The sequence below is a fragment of the Mustela nivalis genome (genome assembly GCF_964662115.1).
Source record: "Mustela nivalis genome assembly, chromosome: 7".
Classification (NCBI taxonomy): Eukaryota; Metazoa; Chordata; class Mammalia; order Carnivora; family Mustelidae; genus Mustela; species Mustela nivalis.
In genome coordinates, this window is record NC_139026.1 from 67,679,357 (window position 1) to 67,697,023 (window position 17,667).

The 17,667-nt window shown below is 37.8% G+C and overlaps 1 protein-coding gene across 1 annotated transcript in view; it reads right to left on the minus strand.

The window, feature by feature from the left end:
- LOC309870271 (liprin-beta-1-like) overlaps positions 1–17,415 on the minus strand; it is a gene marked incomplete at both ends in the record, with an annotated part of 44,158 nt that extends 26,743 nt beyond the window's left edge. Inside the window, 8 exons of the mRNA XM_082742451.1 lie at positions 4,044–4,128; positions 7,281–7,342; positions 10,569–10,683; positions 12,037–12,129; positions 12,452–12,544; positions 15,943–16,074; positions 17,000–17,113; positions 17,350–17,415. Coding sequence (XP_082598577.1) covers positions 4,044–4,128; positions 7,281–7,342; positions 10,569–10,683; positions 12,037–12,129; positions 12,452–12,544; positions 15,943–16,074; positions 17,000–17,113; positions 17,350–17,415 — 760 coding nt within the window. The remainder of the gene's footprint in view (positions 1–4,043; positions 4,129–7,280; positions 7,343–10,568; positions 10,684–12,036; positions 12,130–12,451; positions 12,545–15,942; positions 16,075–16,999; positions 17,114–17,349) is intronic.
- Positions 17,416–17,667: the final 252 nt, after the last annotated feature.

The following is a 17,667-nucleotide window of genomic DNA, read 5'->3' on the forward strand; positions in this document are numbered from 1 at the left end:
ATGTTGAAAATAGAACTGCCCTATGACCCAGCAATTGCACTATTGGGTATTTACCCTAAAGATACAAATGAGGTATCCAAAGGGGCACGTGCACCCGAATGTTTATAGCAGCAATGTCCACAATAGCCAAACTATGGAAAGAACCTAGATGTCCATCAACAGATGAATGGATCAAGAAGATGTGGTATATATACACAATGGAATACTATGCAGCCATCCAAAGAAATGAAATCTTGCCATTTGCAACAACATGGATGGAACTAGAGCGTATCATGCTTAGCGAAATAAGTCAAGCAGAGAAAGACAACTATCATATGATCTCCCTGATATGAGGAAGTGGTGATGCAACATGGAGGCTTAAGTGGGTACGAGAAGAATAAATGAAACAAGATGGGATTGGGAGGGAGACAAACCATAAGTGACTCTTAATCTCACAAAACAAACTGAGGGTTGCTGGGGGGAGGGGGTTTGGGAGAAGGGGGTGGGATTATGGACACTGGGGAGGGTATGTGCTTTGGTGAGTGCTGTGAAGTGTGTAAACCTGGTGATTCACAGACCTGTACCCCTTGCGATAAAAATATATGTTTATAAAAAATAAAAAATTAAAAAAAAAAAAGAAACAACCAAGCTGGAGAATATCAGTGGTACAACAAACAAATTCTGAACAGCAACACAGTCACCATGAGAAACTCAATATTCATCATTCATCATTTGTGTTCTTATTTTTTTATTAATTTTTAATAAACTAATAATGTATTTTTATCTCCAGAGGTACAGGTCTGTGAATTGCCAGGTTTACACATTTCACAGCACTCACATCATCATTTCTGTGTTCTTAAAGCAAAACAAAACAAAACAAAACAAAAACCACATACATATAAAGAAGAAAAAACAACAATAGGCAATCTTCTGATTCCTTAAGATGATCCTTCTGTGCCATTTATTTTAAAGAAGAAAGAACAGCCTTATGGACAAATGCAACCACATACCCAGGAAAGCGGCCAACTTTGAGAACTACTTCTACATCTTCAGCAATGAAAAGGATTAGCTGCTGAACAACTATGTCAGATATTCTTTTTTAAAACCAAAAATTGATGCTTAAAACACTATTCTCTGAATAGTACAAAATCCTAAACTCATTTAAAGCTGTTAACTAGACTTACCTTCTTATATTTTTATTAGGCATTTATTCTAATTTCATTAAAATGTAGGTATTATTCGCATTCTCTAAGGACTAAGTAAATACAAATACTAGTTAGAAATCACTGTTTATAAACTGTTCATTAGAACAGGACATAATTTTCAATGGTGGTTAAAAACTCCCTCTTTTTAATATACAAATGTCAGTAAGTACATGATAAGATGTCCAATACTTTTCATCATGAGGGACTTGTGACGAGAATACTTAAACACTAAACCAATTAAATCAAAATCATATCAAATGTACAGGATTGTGAAGTTTCAAATACCATACCAAGTGTTGGCAAGTGATACATTGCTGTTGGCAATGTAAAATAATACAACTAACTTTGGAAAAGAAAACGAAAAACAACCTCCTTTTTCTACACATTTTATATGCATTAAAAAAGATGAAAAAAAGTACAGGAGGGGTGCCTGGGTATCTCAGTTGGTTAAGTGTCTCTCTCTCTCTCTTTTTTTTTTTTAAGCTTTATTTACTTATTTGAGAGAGAGAGAGCATTGCATGCACGCACAGGCCAGGGGAGGGACAGAAGGAAAGAATCTTCAAGTAGCCTCCACCTGAGTGCAGAGCCAAGGTAAGGCCTGATCTCACGACCCATAAGATCATGAGCTGAGCTGAAAGCAAGAGTCGGACGCTTAACAAACTGAGCCACCCAGGTGCTCCAAACGTCAGACTCCATCTCTGCTCAGGTCTTGATCTCCAGGTCGTGAGTTCAAGCCCTATGTTGGGCTCCATGCTGGTCATGGAGTCTATTTTAAAACAAAACCAGATTAAACAAACAACAACAACAACAAAAAACCCCATGAAACTGACAAAAATGATCATGTCAGTGCAATTATGAAGAATACCTCTTTTCTTGATTTTCTTATGTTTCATAATTATAGAAATTAATGTTTTCCTTTGATTTTTAAATATAAAAACTACAGTATTGAGATTCTATAAAATCAAATACTGTTTTAAATGTTATGACTACAGGGGTGCCTGGGTGGCTCAGTGGGTTGAGCCTCTGCTTTCGGCTCAGGTCATGATCTCAGGGTCTTCTGCTCAGCAGGGAGCCTGCTTTCCCCTCTCTTTCAGCTGCCTCTTTGCCTATTTGTGATCTTTCTCTTTGTCAAATAAATAAATAAAATCTTTAAAAAAAATAAATGTTATGACTACGTAAAAATTAATCACTTGTTAATTTGCAATACTGTCTAAAAAGAGACACTCTCTTGAAGGCAGAGAAAATGCTGAGTGATGAGAATCGCTGTAAGAACACTGACAGAGGTTCATTTGCTTGCTCATTTGGATATTTAAAATTTTAACATACACTAAGTCCTGTGGAAAATAAGATGAAGATCCATTTTTTTTTCCCCTCTCAGAAATCCTCGTCTGAAGTAGGATTTTCTTTCTTTTTGAACTCATCGAAATTGAAATTCCAAAATCTGAGTATTTCACAAGTATCTCTGAAAAAATTTATTACTCATGTTTACTTTTAGAGCAAATAACCCCACCTTGCATTGCTAATGAATGAGAAAACTTCCAAAGTTCTTAACACTTTTGTTTTAAATGACCCCCAGAGATTTTCCACATTTGAGGATGGCCAACTGAACCATGCACCTATAGAATAATACCACATCAAAAGGCATAACTATTTTATTAAGTTTTTAATTCTAATTAACATACAGTGTAATACTAGTCTCAGGTATATAATATAGTAATTCAAAACTTCCCAACATCACCCTGTGCTCATCCCAACAAGTGCACTCCTTAATCCCCATCAAAGCGTGACTATTTTTACTTAGATGTCTTATGGTTTTGGTTTTATTTTATGTTTTAACTTAACACATTCAAAGCTGAACACAACCCCCCTTAATCATTTCAGTGCGCCCTCACTAGGCTTTGCTACCTTGGTAAATGGAATCATCACCGCCCCCACCCCGGTCACTTTAGTCAAAAACATCAGTCTTTCTTGATTCTTTCCTCTTCTTCACTCTCATCTAATTCGTCACACCACTGTGTTAGTTCGAACACCAAAATGTGTTTCTAATCAGTACCATTATTAACATTCCATTTGGAATCCTGCAAGAGCCTCTTGACTGGCTTCTCTTCTTCTGATACTGCTCCCTCCTCCCAATATGGTCCATTTGTTACGAAAATGCCGCAGACTTGTAAAAACCCTTCCGTGGATCCCTCTGGGCTCACAGAGCTGAATGCCTCACATTGCCTGACCTGGCCAACGCTAACTTCTATCCGCTCGGCTCATCTCCTCTCATCCTCCCCCTGATCACTTCCTTCCAGTCAGTCACAACGGTCTTTTTACTACTTAAATACACCGAGCCCATTTTCCCCATAGGCTCTTTTAACAAATAAACAAACAAACAAACAAATAAATAAATGAATGAATGAATGAATAAAATTTACTTATTTATTTTTGAGAGAGAGAGAGAAAGCATAAGCAGGAGGGAAGGGTAGAGGGAGAAGCAGACTGTTTGCTGATCTGGGAGGCCAATGCAGGACTCGATCCCAGGACCCTGGGATCATGACCTGAGCTGAAGGCAGATGCTTAACCCACTGAGCCACCCAGATGCCCCTCCCCACAGGCTCTAGAACACACTGTTCTGTCTAGAATGCTATCTGATGAACTCCACACAGAGGTTCTCCTTGACCAACCCGTCCACAGTATTCTCTTTGGCCTACTCACCAAGAAAGTGTGTGATATTGTTTCCTAATGATATTGTTGAATAAATGAATAAACAAACTATTTTGGAATAATGGATATTCCAGGAAAATGAAAACAAATGTTAAAGTTCATAGCCACTTAAAATCAAGTAAAGTAGAAAAACCTATAGAGCTACAGTACCTTTTTTACCTTGGGTCAGTATCACTGTATCTTGCATCTTCTTGTACCTATTCAGGCACTGTCGAAGATCTTCTATTTTCCGATCCTATTAATAAAATAAATTGTCATCTTTAAACTATGACTTTAAACAGTAAAAGTAATTGCAACACAAAGAATAGGGAGACATGAATTATTTACATTATTCAAGGAATATTTCTAAACTTTAGTAAAACTGGTAATATCTACATTTTACCAGTTTTCCTACGTACATCAGAGATAGAGAAAAAGTACCTCTAAATTTAGAGATCCTATCCTTCAGCTGCCATCTTTAAAAACAAAAACAAAACAAGGTAATAAGATACAAAACAAAAACAAAAACAAAACAAGAAAAAAATCAACTTTAATTATTCTCCTCTCCAACTTATGGGCAGGTCTTGAAAGAAAGATCTACTACACCTGTTGTCTTTACCTGCTGTCATCAATCATAATCTGGCCTTTCTCTTCTCAAAACACTCAGCCAAAGTTGTACCAATTAGTCATCAGAGTCATCAGAGACTTCATATTTACTAAAAATAAGAGAACTTTTCATCCTTTTTCTAATTTGACCTCTGATACTTGACTGACCCCACTCTTTCCTCCTTTTTCCTTCACTTTTCTTTCCACTCTTTCTTTTCTTCTATTTTGATTTCTTAATTCCTTGACCAGATAGATATTCTACTTCCACTATCTACCCAGCCCAGTCTATAAAATGTTAGTGCTTTAAGATTTTGTCCTTTACCCCCACTCTGGTGGATCCTAAAAAAATGGGCTCCCTAGCTCTTCTCTCACTGGTTTTGGGCCTGGCCATGTGACTTGCTTTGGTCAAAGAGATATCAACAAATGTGGTTAGGGTTTGCCCTCTCTCTCTGCTCCAGGGAACCTTCACTATGTGAAGAAGCACAGGCTAGTCTAATGGAAGACGAGATATCATTTGGAAAAGAGACATCCCAGATGGGCCCAATCTACGCAAGGATGTTAATCACTAGACATGTGAGTCACACCAGCCTAGACCATCCAGCCCCATCCCACCCACCAGCTAACTGCAGAGATCAACAAAGCCAGCCCAGACCAGGAGAACCCCCTAATCAACCATCAGAAGTATGAGAAATAATAAATGTGATTTGTCATGGAGCAAAAGCTAATTTACATATCAACTATAGCTTAGTCTCCGAAAATCTATAATTCTGTATTTTTCCTAAAATGGACTGGGTTCACTCCCTACCCCATCTATAATTATACATTAACCCCCAAATTTAGATTCATTTTCCAACTTTCTATGAGAAATCTCCTTTTAAAAGTCCCATGAGCACATCGAAGTGAATGTCTCTAAAATTAAGCTCATTATTTGCCCCTGGTACTTGAGCTTAGATTCCCTTAACTCTTTGAGGGCACTATCATTCACCTCATTACTCAAACTAGAAACTTGTTCTCAAATCCCCCCCCCAAAAAAAATTACTTCAAAGACTTTTACTTACTCGAGACAAAAAGAGGGTGAGAGAGAGAGAAGAAGAAGCAGGAGGAAGGGGCAGAGGGAGAGGGAGAAGCAGGCTCCCACAGGGAACCTGATGTGGAGCTCAATCCCAGGACCCTGTGGTCGTAACCTGACCGAAGGTAGGTGCTTAACCAACTGAGCCACCCAGGAGCCCTCAAATCCAAAATAAGGTTTTCAAAAACCCTGTCAACCTGTGTAAATGTCAGCGTCATATACCCCTCTACCTTATCTCATTCTGAACTTTCCCAACATGCACTAGGCTGTGCCAAGTCTGGGCTTTTGAGACATGTTTAGTTCATAGATACTCTCCTTAGCAGCTTTCGTTTTCCTGATAAACAACTCTTGCCTTTCCTCAGATTTTGCTCAAATGCAACCTCTTTGAAGCCTTCTGGAACTACTAAAAACTTATGTCAGCGTTGGTGCTCCTAAAGCAGTTTGAATGTCTAGTAAGCCCTCAGTCAACACTGGGAGATTTGTTTGTTATTGATGCTTTTTGAGAGAGAGAAATTAAGACTAAATGAATTTGTGATTACTTTTTTAAAAGTAAAAGCTATGGGGGCACCGAGGGGACTCAGTCAGTTATGCGTCTACCTTTGGCTCAGGTAGTGATCCCAGAGTCCTGGGATCAAGCCCCATATCAAGCTCCCCGTTCGCTGTTTTTCTCTCAAATAAATAAAATCTTAAAAAAAAAAAAAAAAGTAAAAACTACATGGGCCCCTTGCTAATGACTTTCCTTTTTATTCCACAGTGGTAAAGACTAGCAAAAAGAAACCTAAATATAGGTGGGTGGAGAGGGCAATGAGTTTATTTCCTAATAAAGAGCAAATAAAGAGAATGAACGGCAAAAATATAGAGTAAAACAGAGAACACAAGAATTAGAGAAAGAAACAAGCTGAGACAAAAAGATCAAGGCAAAGTTCTTTGGCAGTTGCTTGTTTTTTTACTTCCTTGAAATGACTCTTTTCTTGGGAAAATGCCTCCTTGTCCTATTCATTGAGTAACATGAGGTGTAAGAGTAGTTCTGATGATGCGAGCTGAACCCGACTGCTGCTGTCCGCTGGGTATATGGCTGATCAGGTAGGCCATGAAAAAACACCTTGCTTTAGAGGACACTGTTTCCCTGCTCTCATCAGAATGAAATCAGTGAAGCAACAGGAAAGAAGACTCTGGAGTCCCTGGCATTTGGCCAACAAAGCTAAAAGACAGCCTAGGGCCATATTTTATTTCATGGTACTGATGCCTCTGTTCTCGTATCTCACCTCTCAGGAGAACAGAGACAATCCCTCATGTGAAAGAATCCAGGAGTGTGAAGAAAATGATATGAAGAAAATTAACCTCATCGGGAAGCTAACAGTTGTCAGGGACCACCCCTTTCAGAGTTCATGCGAGCCCAGAAAGGATGCACTATGGACTGTATCCTTTCTCTCATTTCCCACCTGAATATAAAGAAATGATCTGAGGGCTTGAACATTTTTCCAGATTCACAGGGAGGTGGGAGAGGGAGATCTCAGTGGACCCAGTGCTGCCGGTCACCACTCTACCCACACAGTCACAATGACAACTGCCATCACCGAGAGCAGGCACATGAAGGTAGAAAGGCAGAACGGCTGTCCCTCAACATCAGTAGTGTGTAGGGTTCTTCCAACCTGGCATATCTCAAGAAAACTCATGGAGTGATCAAAATGGTGGTACACACCCACATAAATACTTTAATTTCATCTAGATACCTTTTCTTCATTTGCTGCCATCAAAGATTCCATAGCCTTTTTCATTTTTTGCACTTCAATATCTGAAAATATCACAAGAACACGTCAGAAGTCAGTTTTGTTAAGGTGTGTGACAATAACAAGGGGCTGACTCTTCAGACTGAAGTGTTTTAATGAAATGTTTACCGTCCATATCCTCTTTTGGGGAAAATCTGAAAAATGAACACCTTCCATGTCGCCTGAATAGTTATCACTCCAGGAAGCAAACAATATGGGTCAGAGCTAACTACCCTCTCTCGAAGCAATAACAAAATCCTCACGAGAACACGGAAGGTGAAATTTCAGTGCTACAACCATGAAAACACGGCTTTTCAATTAAAAAAAAAAAAAAAAGAAACAAGAAACCTAGAAAGCAGTGGGCGAAAGCGATGGACGGTGTACACAATGACATAAGCAGAGGACAGGATACTCAGTTTTAACCAAGATGGAGGCATGAATGGCAAGAGCCTGATGGAATGTGGCATCTATAGCAGTCATGCTATGAAGGTGGTTGTAGGTTCCATACAGAAGGATAAGTACTTTGCTTCATCTATAAACATCATTTATGACACTATTTTAAAAGGTAAATGTGATTTTCCTTAAAATTTGACAGTCAAATACAAAAGCACATTACTTTAATAATAAAAGAACCAATATTTTAAGATGAAATGTCAACCTAAAACGAAATCACAAATTTTAAAAAATTCAAACAGAAAAAAAAATTGAGCTAAGGTTACCTGCTTCTGAGAAAAACAAACAAACAAACTACTACTTAAGGTAAGTTTTAAAATGCATCATTCATCACTGATAAAACACTTTCAATATGAAGGTATATTCTGTAGAAAATGCCTTTTTTTTTTTTTTGATGCCCAATTCTCTGGGTGTAAGAATTCAACATCTGGAGGAAAGAGTCTATTAATTAATGATTTATCTCGATGATGCATTAGATAATCTGGGTTCTGTTAATCGGCCTGGGTACAATCTCTTGTCTAACACCAACAGGGTATGTTTAGTTCCTAATGTAGATCTCAGGAAGAAGTGGGCTACAAAACCTTGAAAAGTAATTTTCTCCTCAGATACTCTGTCTCCCGAACTACAAAAAAAATTCTTCCTCCCCTCTGTTACTCTGGGTGTTCTGCTATACCCTGTGGAGCAAAAGGGCTGAATCGGGGGGGGGGGGGAATCAGCAAAATGACCTTTTACTCCTTGTTTTTACTGTTTGTTTATATACGCTCTATTTTGTGCACTCTGAAGAAATGGAGAGCTTATCGATGAAGCAACTTCACATCTTTGGTGAGATAAATGTTTTTAAAACACATGCAAAGAACAGTCCAAGTAGTACTTTTGGTGAATTTAAAGGCTGATGGAAAGACACCAAAAACCTTACTTTTGTCTTTGAGCTTCTTTTTAAGATTTTCATCTGTGTAGGAAAACCCATCGAATTGGAAGTTAGTATATACATTACAACAATAAATATTTTGAAAGTACTATTATTTAGTCTTTTGCCTAAGATAAAGAAGCTAACCCTATAAAAACTGAATATTAAACACTATTTTGTGGCTTTAGGAATGGTACTGCAATGCATGATGCTCTGTGTAAGGTTAGAAAGAGAATATAATTCATCCAAAGACCTAGATTTGAGTTTCTACCTCTGTCACTTCTTCTCTGTGAACCCTGATTTCCTGGCATATTAAAGTTAGGTCTGTGGAATACAAGCAGTCCTTATACTCTACGGGGTGAAAACACCATTAGTGATGTTTGGTTGTAACATTTCCATTACGGGTCAGCACATGGCTTTCCTGAATGTGCCCAGCACTTGGCTTAGGACACATGAACCTCACCACTCAAATTCAATGACTCTGACGTGGTCTACCTCCCGTTCAATGAGATGAGTCCACTGATCACGCAGTGAGATCTTATGCCAACATCAGATTGCTATGAAGTTTCTAAACATTGCTCCCGACTCTTGTGTTTATCGGGCTGTGTGTTGGCGATAAGCAGTTCATAGACCAGCGTCCGTCTTTGGGAACCACTACTCCAACACGTCCTCTAGCCCACAACATGATTCCATTTTATTCTTAAAACCCTAAAGGCATGACCTATCTGTGAACATCCTTTAAAGACTACACAAATCTAGGGATGCCTTGCTGGTTCGTTCAGTCAGTATATAGTATGTGATTTTTGATCTCGGGGAGGTGAGTTCCAACCCCATGTTGAGTGTAGAGCTTCCTTAAAAAACAAAAAAACACAATGCCAGAATTCTATTATATGCCAAAATACACAAGGGGGGAAAAATCCTTCAATGGTTGATGAGTTAGCTTTCTGATCCATAAGGAATTACAACTACAGGGATATAAAGCCAGGGTATTCTAGAACCAAGAAAGACATTATAGGTAACCTAACTGAAGCCCTTCATTATTCAGACAGTGAGGTTACCGATGCTCACATAAAAATGTACTAAAGCTACACTCAATGGAATTTTTAGTTTCAAGAGTCAGAAGTTGCTTTGTAGTTTGCATGCCACAGTGATTTATAATAGCAAAGAAAGGTTAAATCAAACCTAGTGTTGTCAGGTGTTCTGTGCATTTATATTTCCAAATATAACATAAAAAACACATTTCATTCAAGTTATTTTCTATCACATATAACGTGTATTAAAAATGACAGTCCATACAATATTCAAGACAAACTTCCTCAGTTATGAGAAAAATTTTTGATAAATTCACACACGTTTTCAAAAAAGAGGATTATTTTTGCTTTCTAGCAGGTTGAGGGCTCAGTCCACCATAAGAAATTTTCCTTGATCTTCCAAAGATGCAAAGTCCTTTCCTCTCTTCTCTCAAAAGTGTAAGGAACGGTTTCTAAATCTCTTAGTTCATGCTGTTTCAAGTTCAGTTCAGAGGGAGATTAAACCTGGGACATGATAATGTTCCCTTTTAATGCTTTCTATCACTTCCTTGTACTGCCATCAGAACAAGAACTGTCTCAACAGAATTCACAACTTAGTAATGCATAATAAACACCGCATGAAGTACAGAGTTGCTCTCCTCTAGCTGCGGAAGAGGAAGCTACTAGATCCCCAGGCACAGGGAAGAGTTTCGGAGGAGGCCCTGCTGTCCTGGCCTCAGCTGGTTTCCGCTACCCTTCTCCTTTCTCTGAAAGGACTCACCACTGACACGGGGTTCTTTTGCAGGTGTGGGGAGGAAGGGAGGGCTGCACAGGGAGGTTTCTAAGAAAGTAAGAGAACAAATGTCAAATGTATGTGCCCACCTCGATCGAGAATTTCCACCCCTTCTCCTTTCATCTTGCACACCAGTTTTTCCTGTAGCCTTTTTACTTCAGATTCCTTCTCTTCCAGCTGTTCTTTTAAAGATGCCAGTTCGTCCTACAAATGATAAGCTCGTTTTACAACAGGGAATTATGACTAAAGGAGAATATTCAGGGAGCATGTTAACTCTTAAGTCAATAATGAGTTTTTGGGAATGAAACAAAAACGATAGGAATCTAGATGCAGACTTCAGAAACCAGACAGTGGCAAGAGGAAGCAGGAAGCAAGACAATTAATGAAGGTCAATGTCTAATAATTCTGGAATAAGTGTTTCAAGTTTCTGTGTGACCAAATTAAAACAAAATGCTTTAAAGTGTAATTAGGACCTGAGTAGCCTAAGTTTTAAAGCTTATGTTAAACAAACAAAAAAAACCCTCCCCCAGTTAATCCAGGATGATAATCAAATTAGACCCCGAGTGTCATAAAAGCAAAATAAAATGCAAATTGGAAAATATATATCAAGACTTGACTGAGATTTATTTAGTATTTCAAGATGGCATTCATGTTCCCTGAGCATGAACAAGGCAGAGCTTAATTGATGGGTAAGGTAGCAAGTGGTGAACAATGTTAGCCAAATCATGGGACTAACTAATTCATCTTCATCACCAAAATAAAAGGACAGAGTCTCCCACAACAATGGAAAAAAGATTTAACAGATTTTAAATCCCCCCCCCTTCTTGTCTACTATGTAGCTATTAAAGATTCCAAGTCCAATATTCTATTTACTAATGTTAAATTTTCAGTTTAATTTTGGTGAAGAATTAGCTTTAGCAAACTGAAATTTTGCTGGCTGTATTTTAGCACAGAAAATAAAGCTCTGCAGTGCTAATAAGTGTATTTTTATAACTGATAAACATTTTATTTTCAGTCTCTTAAGGTAGGTATTGTGTTTAGTACTATGAGAAGATCTCCAAAGACGCAAGAAAGCTGGCCCTATACTTTTTACTTATGATAGGCATGGATCCCAAGTACAAGGAATTTTCAGTAGCACTGGCAAAAAGCTTCTTTACAGCAGTAATTTCAACTCACTGTCATGATACAGTTAACCTGTAAGAAAGTCCCAAAGGAAGAAGCAGTCTGAGGCAAAATGGATATCTTTTTCCAGGTGCATTTTTACAACTATTTTACCAAGCTTGGATCTCAGGTACTCTAAGAGAATGAGATCAAATTTCTAAATGAATATTTTTATTTTGCCCATTTATTATTTTTCATTAATCATTTCATATGTTTCTGAAAACAACATCAGGGATCGCACTGGCCCTTCCATCAGCTTTTTTAAATGTATTTTTAAAAAAACAGATGACACACACACGATGAATGCACATGCTACTAAAAAACACTATCACGGCAAAACAGCGCAAGCCAGAAAGCAAACAGGCCCAGGACCCCATTACCCAAAGTCTACTACACCTTCAGTGACTCCCATTTTTGTTCCATCCGCTGCTTTTCATACTGCATCTGACCCACCTTGATTTTCATGCTAGAAAGTTTGGCCATTAAAGACTGGTAGAGAGACAGAGGTGTGAAAGAAACCACAGATAGAAAAAGACAAGCCTAAATATCCAAGAAAATAGTATCGGTTTATAAAGGAGGTTAGGTTAACTAACAGAAATAACAGGTTATGTTTCACTAGATTAGTTAAAGCCCCAATTTTTAAAAATTCAGAATAGTGGTGTTCAAATTCAAGAAAGTCTCCAGCTTGGGGGGAAATTTCATTCACTTGTAAGATAACTTCTTTATCATCTATTGAGTTGAGAACTTGTATTATGGATCATAGGTAAGTGAGGCAGGCTGTTTACAAATTTTTGCCATTGAGAAAGCTTACCTTGGTTGATTTCAGCTTTTTTTCATACTGAAGTCTTTCATTGTCCATTTCACTGACTCTTAACCTCAAATCATTGATCTCTTGCATTAGCCCCTGTCAAAGGAGGAACAATGAAACATATCAGGAAAGCAACAACACACCTATGTAGGCCAAAATAGCAGCTTGGAAACCTAGTCAACAAGCCCCTGGGTTCAGGTTGTAGGAATTGGATCAGACAAATGGAAATAAATGTATCTCCCTGAGGCCCAAAGCATCTTTCTAGTTAAAACACTATTTTAAATTCTCCATGCATCTGGCCCACAATCATGAGATTATGGAAATCAAAGGTAATTCTTTAAAAATTAAATTCAAATAATTAACATATAATGTATCATTAGTTTCAGAGGTAGAGGTCAGTGATTCATTAGTCTTATATAACACCCAGTCTCTTCACATCACTGCTCTCCTTAATGCCCATCCCCCTTACTCCATCCCCCACCCCCCACCCCTCCAGCAACCCTCAGTTTGTCTCCTATGCTTAAGAGTTAAAAGGTGACTTTCAATTTTGATTAACAAAGGTAGCCAATCGCATACATCAATCATCAGCTATTTCTGGACTAAAAATCACCATATAGATTCCAACTTTAAAAATTAACTAGAAAAATTTTCTTTAGTAAAGCCATTACTTTTAGGGCCTTTTCAGTGATCTGTGGATTATTTATAAAAATATTTTTACAATTTCTTCCTTTGTCTAACAAAAATATAGATTGTTCATCAACCCAGTCTGGGAGAATGGAATGGAATTTAAATCCTTTTATTGTTTTTTTTTGAAATGTAAACCTTTTAAACCAAGGATTCTCAGCTTGAGGGTGGATGAGGGCCCTGTAATTTACAAATACATTGTCATAACATGAATGTTACATTTGGAACAGAAAAAAGAAAATAATCCTAAGGTTTTCATAATACAAATACAGCCAGAAGCTTTTCTCTTTCACATTAAAAAAACAAAACAAAACAAAAACTAATTTGCTTGTAAAACTTGTCTAAGTGTTCTAAGAAACAGTAACATATTTTTGTCTAGAGCCCAGACAGTAGGAAAAGGGAATCAGAATGCCACACAATACCAACTTCAAATACTGTGGAAAGGATTTCTTTTTTGATTACAAACCATCAAGACTCCACCAATGCTTAACATGTTTTTATTCCTCATTTTACAAGTCCTCTACTCCTGAGCCACAAATAAACAGATGACAGAACTATACAAAAATGCCATAAAAAAGAAGCAATACCATAAGAAATAAAACTTTCTTACTAAACTTCTATGAGTAATGATTCACACATGGGGAGAGGGATGCCTTTCCTAAATTACTTAACAGTACTATATAATAATTACTCATTAGTTATTATTATAATTATTTTTTCTTTTTTTTTTTTTTTTCCTAAAGAGGGGGGAAGAAGGAGAGACGTTTCAAGCAGACTCCCGCTAAGCATGGAGTCCTAGGCAAGGCTCAATGAGATTCTGACCTGAGCCAAAATTCAAGTCAGAGGTTTAACTGACAGGGCCACCTAGGTGCCCCTAGTACAGTTGTTATTAGTACAGTACCTCAGTAAGGGAACAGCTGTTTCCTCCTTTCACGAATGAGGTCAGGAACTGTTTGACATCATTTAATAACATTTTAGCTGTGATTCCTTATCTACAGGTTCGGAATTCAAGTCTAAGGAAAAAGTCAGTTTCTCCCATTTATTTATCCCCCATTTATTAATCATTCTTGCATACTAGAATTCTTAGTGACCTTCCTTCATCTCCTGGTCTTTTTAATATATATCTTGCCACTTTTTCATGGCTAGCAGCTTTGAATTCCTATTTGGTATTGTCTTATTTTAACTCTTCTTTTAGAAACAGTGCCAACTTGCAAAAAGAAGTAACTAAAAAAACCACAATTATAAATTGAGATAATTTTTCTGTTAAAAAACAAACAAACAAACCCTACCCAAATTTCCCTTCTGGCAACACTAAGTATGAATGTAAATCTCCAACCTGAAAGAAGTCCTGTTTTTCCACAGTCAGTCAAGCTGGAAAATCTGGAAATAGCTCAATATAAGACTTTAAAATAATGGAATTCAAATTATTTCCAATTCAGTTCTTTATAAAAAGAAAACCCCTGTTACTAGTCCCTTTTCCCTCTCCGAGAAACTTCAGGCTCCGCAGAAACGTAAAAAAGGGACAATTTTAGAGAAACTGGATGACTTTCTCAGCTCTGTTCTAAGAGCCCCAGCCTCAATCAAGTGAGGAACATGCTCATATAGGTGACTGACAAAGAACTTTTGAAGATTGAACGTGAACTAAGTTGGGGATTTCCTTTTGCTGTTGAGGAAGTAACACATATGCCAAGACCTTCCATTACAGTTCCATTTTGGCAGAAAACTGAATTTGGAAAATAGCAATGGAGTAAATCTCACTAAAGCCAGTCTATGCGGGACTTGCCCACAGCTAGTAACATACCTAAGGGACCCCGTTATCATGATGGTACAGAGTTGGCTTCAAAGAAACGTGTGCAAAGAAAACAGAGGGGGAAGAATACTTAAATGAGTTCTCCTCTCCGCTTCTTGGGACGCAGTTTCTAATGCAGTATGACAACTTTCCATACTCCAACCGAGGAAACAAAAGAGAGAGAAAGGAAGAGATTCCCTGGGAGATAAGGGAGTCCTGCAGATCTTCAAATTTTTTCCAAATAAACAGATTTCAAACGGATATGCTCTCTTTTCCCAACAACAAATAATAAGCAAATAAAAGACCCAGATTAACAATAAAACAGCCCAAAGAACAAAACATGTTTAACCACAAAAATGGGTACTTCAAGTTGTAGAATCTATCCCAAATTTCACAAAAGTATACTGAGCTTTATTTAATTGGTATGATTTATGTGTGGAAGAGACCAAAAGTAGAAGGCCAAACTGAATAAACTCTAAAAATCTGATTTTTATGATTATATAATAAAAGCATGTTCTCTGTACATATTTTCAAACCTACTTATTATATAGAAAATAATCAGTAAAATTTAAAAATGGCTATTAGTAAAGTGATACACTTAAACCCATTATTTCCATAATGAAGAAAACCACTACAGATGGACAGGAGGACGGACAGGAGGACAGACAGGCAGACGAACAGAGAGAAGCTCCAAATGTCACAAAGTGAAAAGTTCTTTCTAAAGACTAATGAAAGCATTAAAATTTCATATCAAAAGTCTCACAATTTAAAAAAAGGTACGAACAACAAAAAGTCTCACAATAAATATTGCCATGAGCATTTAGTGATTAAAAAGTCAATGTAAAAAAAGCCAATGTAATTAAAGATTATTCCTAAAAAGGAGCACGGATGAACGAGAGCACGTAGCCATTAACTACGTCCCCCTCACGCCTACAAGGAATTTCAACTTGCTCTGGAAATATGTGTATGACATATACACACGCACACGCATATGTATGTTAAGGGGGAGGGTATCACTTACCTCCGTGTCTCTGAACCTGTCTTCATAATCCAATCTATCCTTCTCCACAGCGGTCAGTTTAAGCTTCAAGTTAGATATTTCAGCCATCAGATCCAACTTCTGAGTTTCTAGGAATGTCCTACTCAGAAGCTCCTATTGGAATTTAAGAGATACACTCAAAACTTGTTTTATTACAAATCACCACATATGATTGTGTCTTACCCTACAAAGCAGTAACTATCAAGTTGGGAATGTGGTAAAGATTAATCACTAAACAGATAAAATTTGAAAATATTATCTGCTTCTGTGAACCTTCATGGAGCAGAACTAAGTGTGCGCTTACTTCCTGGGGAGACGTACATGCTCTAGATATGCAGAAATCTTAACTGCTTCAAAGCCTGATGAGAACACTGATGCTGACAGGGTCGCTCTGTGTTAGGCACTGTTCTGATGTGGTTCGATCCTCAAAACAACTTTCTAAAGCAGAAACTCCTACTAAAGATAACTCAGGAATTATCTTTGTTCAACAAATGAGGAAGGTGAGGAACAGAGAGGCTGAAAACCTGCCAAAGGTCATACAGCAAGGATGTGGCAGAGCAAGGACTCAAACTGAAACAGTCTCCCTCCAGTACGTACCCTACCCGCTATATTATAGGCCCTCTCGTCTACGAGCACTGTGTGTGTGTGTGTGTGTGTGTGTGTGTGTGTGTGCGGTATATTACAAGTTTGGGTGTGTTTTCTTTTCCCCATAAAAGTCACATATGGTACGTATCGTTTTTCTTAATCATAAAATATATGCTCATATCTGGGGGTTAGGAAACCATATGCAAATTTAAAGAAGAACATTAAAACTACCTATAATCCTATCAGTATTTTATTCCAGATTCAAATTACATGAACGCTTTCTATGTTATGCATGTGTTTTAAGACCCTGTTACCCTCGGTTTTTGCTTAAAATATGCCAGTCTCGGTGAATCATGAACTTCAATGCTGCGTCCGAGGGGACACAACAAACAAGTGCAGAACTTCAAACAGGCGAGCAAGAAAACCCCACCTCAGTGACGGCTTCTGAACATACCTGCTGCAGCATTTCCTCTGTGGCATTCAGCTTCTCCCGGTGCTCTTCAAGACAAAATTCCAAATCTCGAATCTTCTCCCCCTGAGCATCCACCTGGTCTGTTAACACACTTACCTGTATATAGAGCAAAATACTGCAATAGATTAGGAAGGATTTGGGTCCCACTACAAACTTTATTTCTCTAAATAGAACAAAAACTGGAATGATGTCACTACCCATTTGTTGTAAGGGGAAAAAAAAAAAACTGTCAATAAGACAGCAGTCCTTTACAATCCTATCTAAGTGATGCTTCTTGACCTGCAGACTCCCAATTTTTAAGGAGGTTAGGGCTGATTGGGGATATGCAATACCTTGTAGTTATAGGTTAACTTCATTTCAACCATTTTATGCGAGAGGGTATGTGCATAGATCATCATTTTGGGGGGGTTGGAATGGGAGTGGGAGGTAGTATTAGAGATTAAGAGAGGAAATGGAGTTATGTTTGAAAGAGAAGCTGTCAAGGACTACACGTGAGTCTTTCCCCACGATCACCAATCCCATAAATACACTGCAATTTACTTAACTCAAAATACCAAAATAAAAATGTTTGTCGTGCATTTAAAACATTAAGAAGAAGAAAACTCAAATTTAGCCACGAAACCAGAGTCCGCTACTCACTTCTGTTCTGT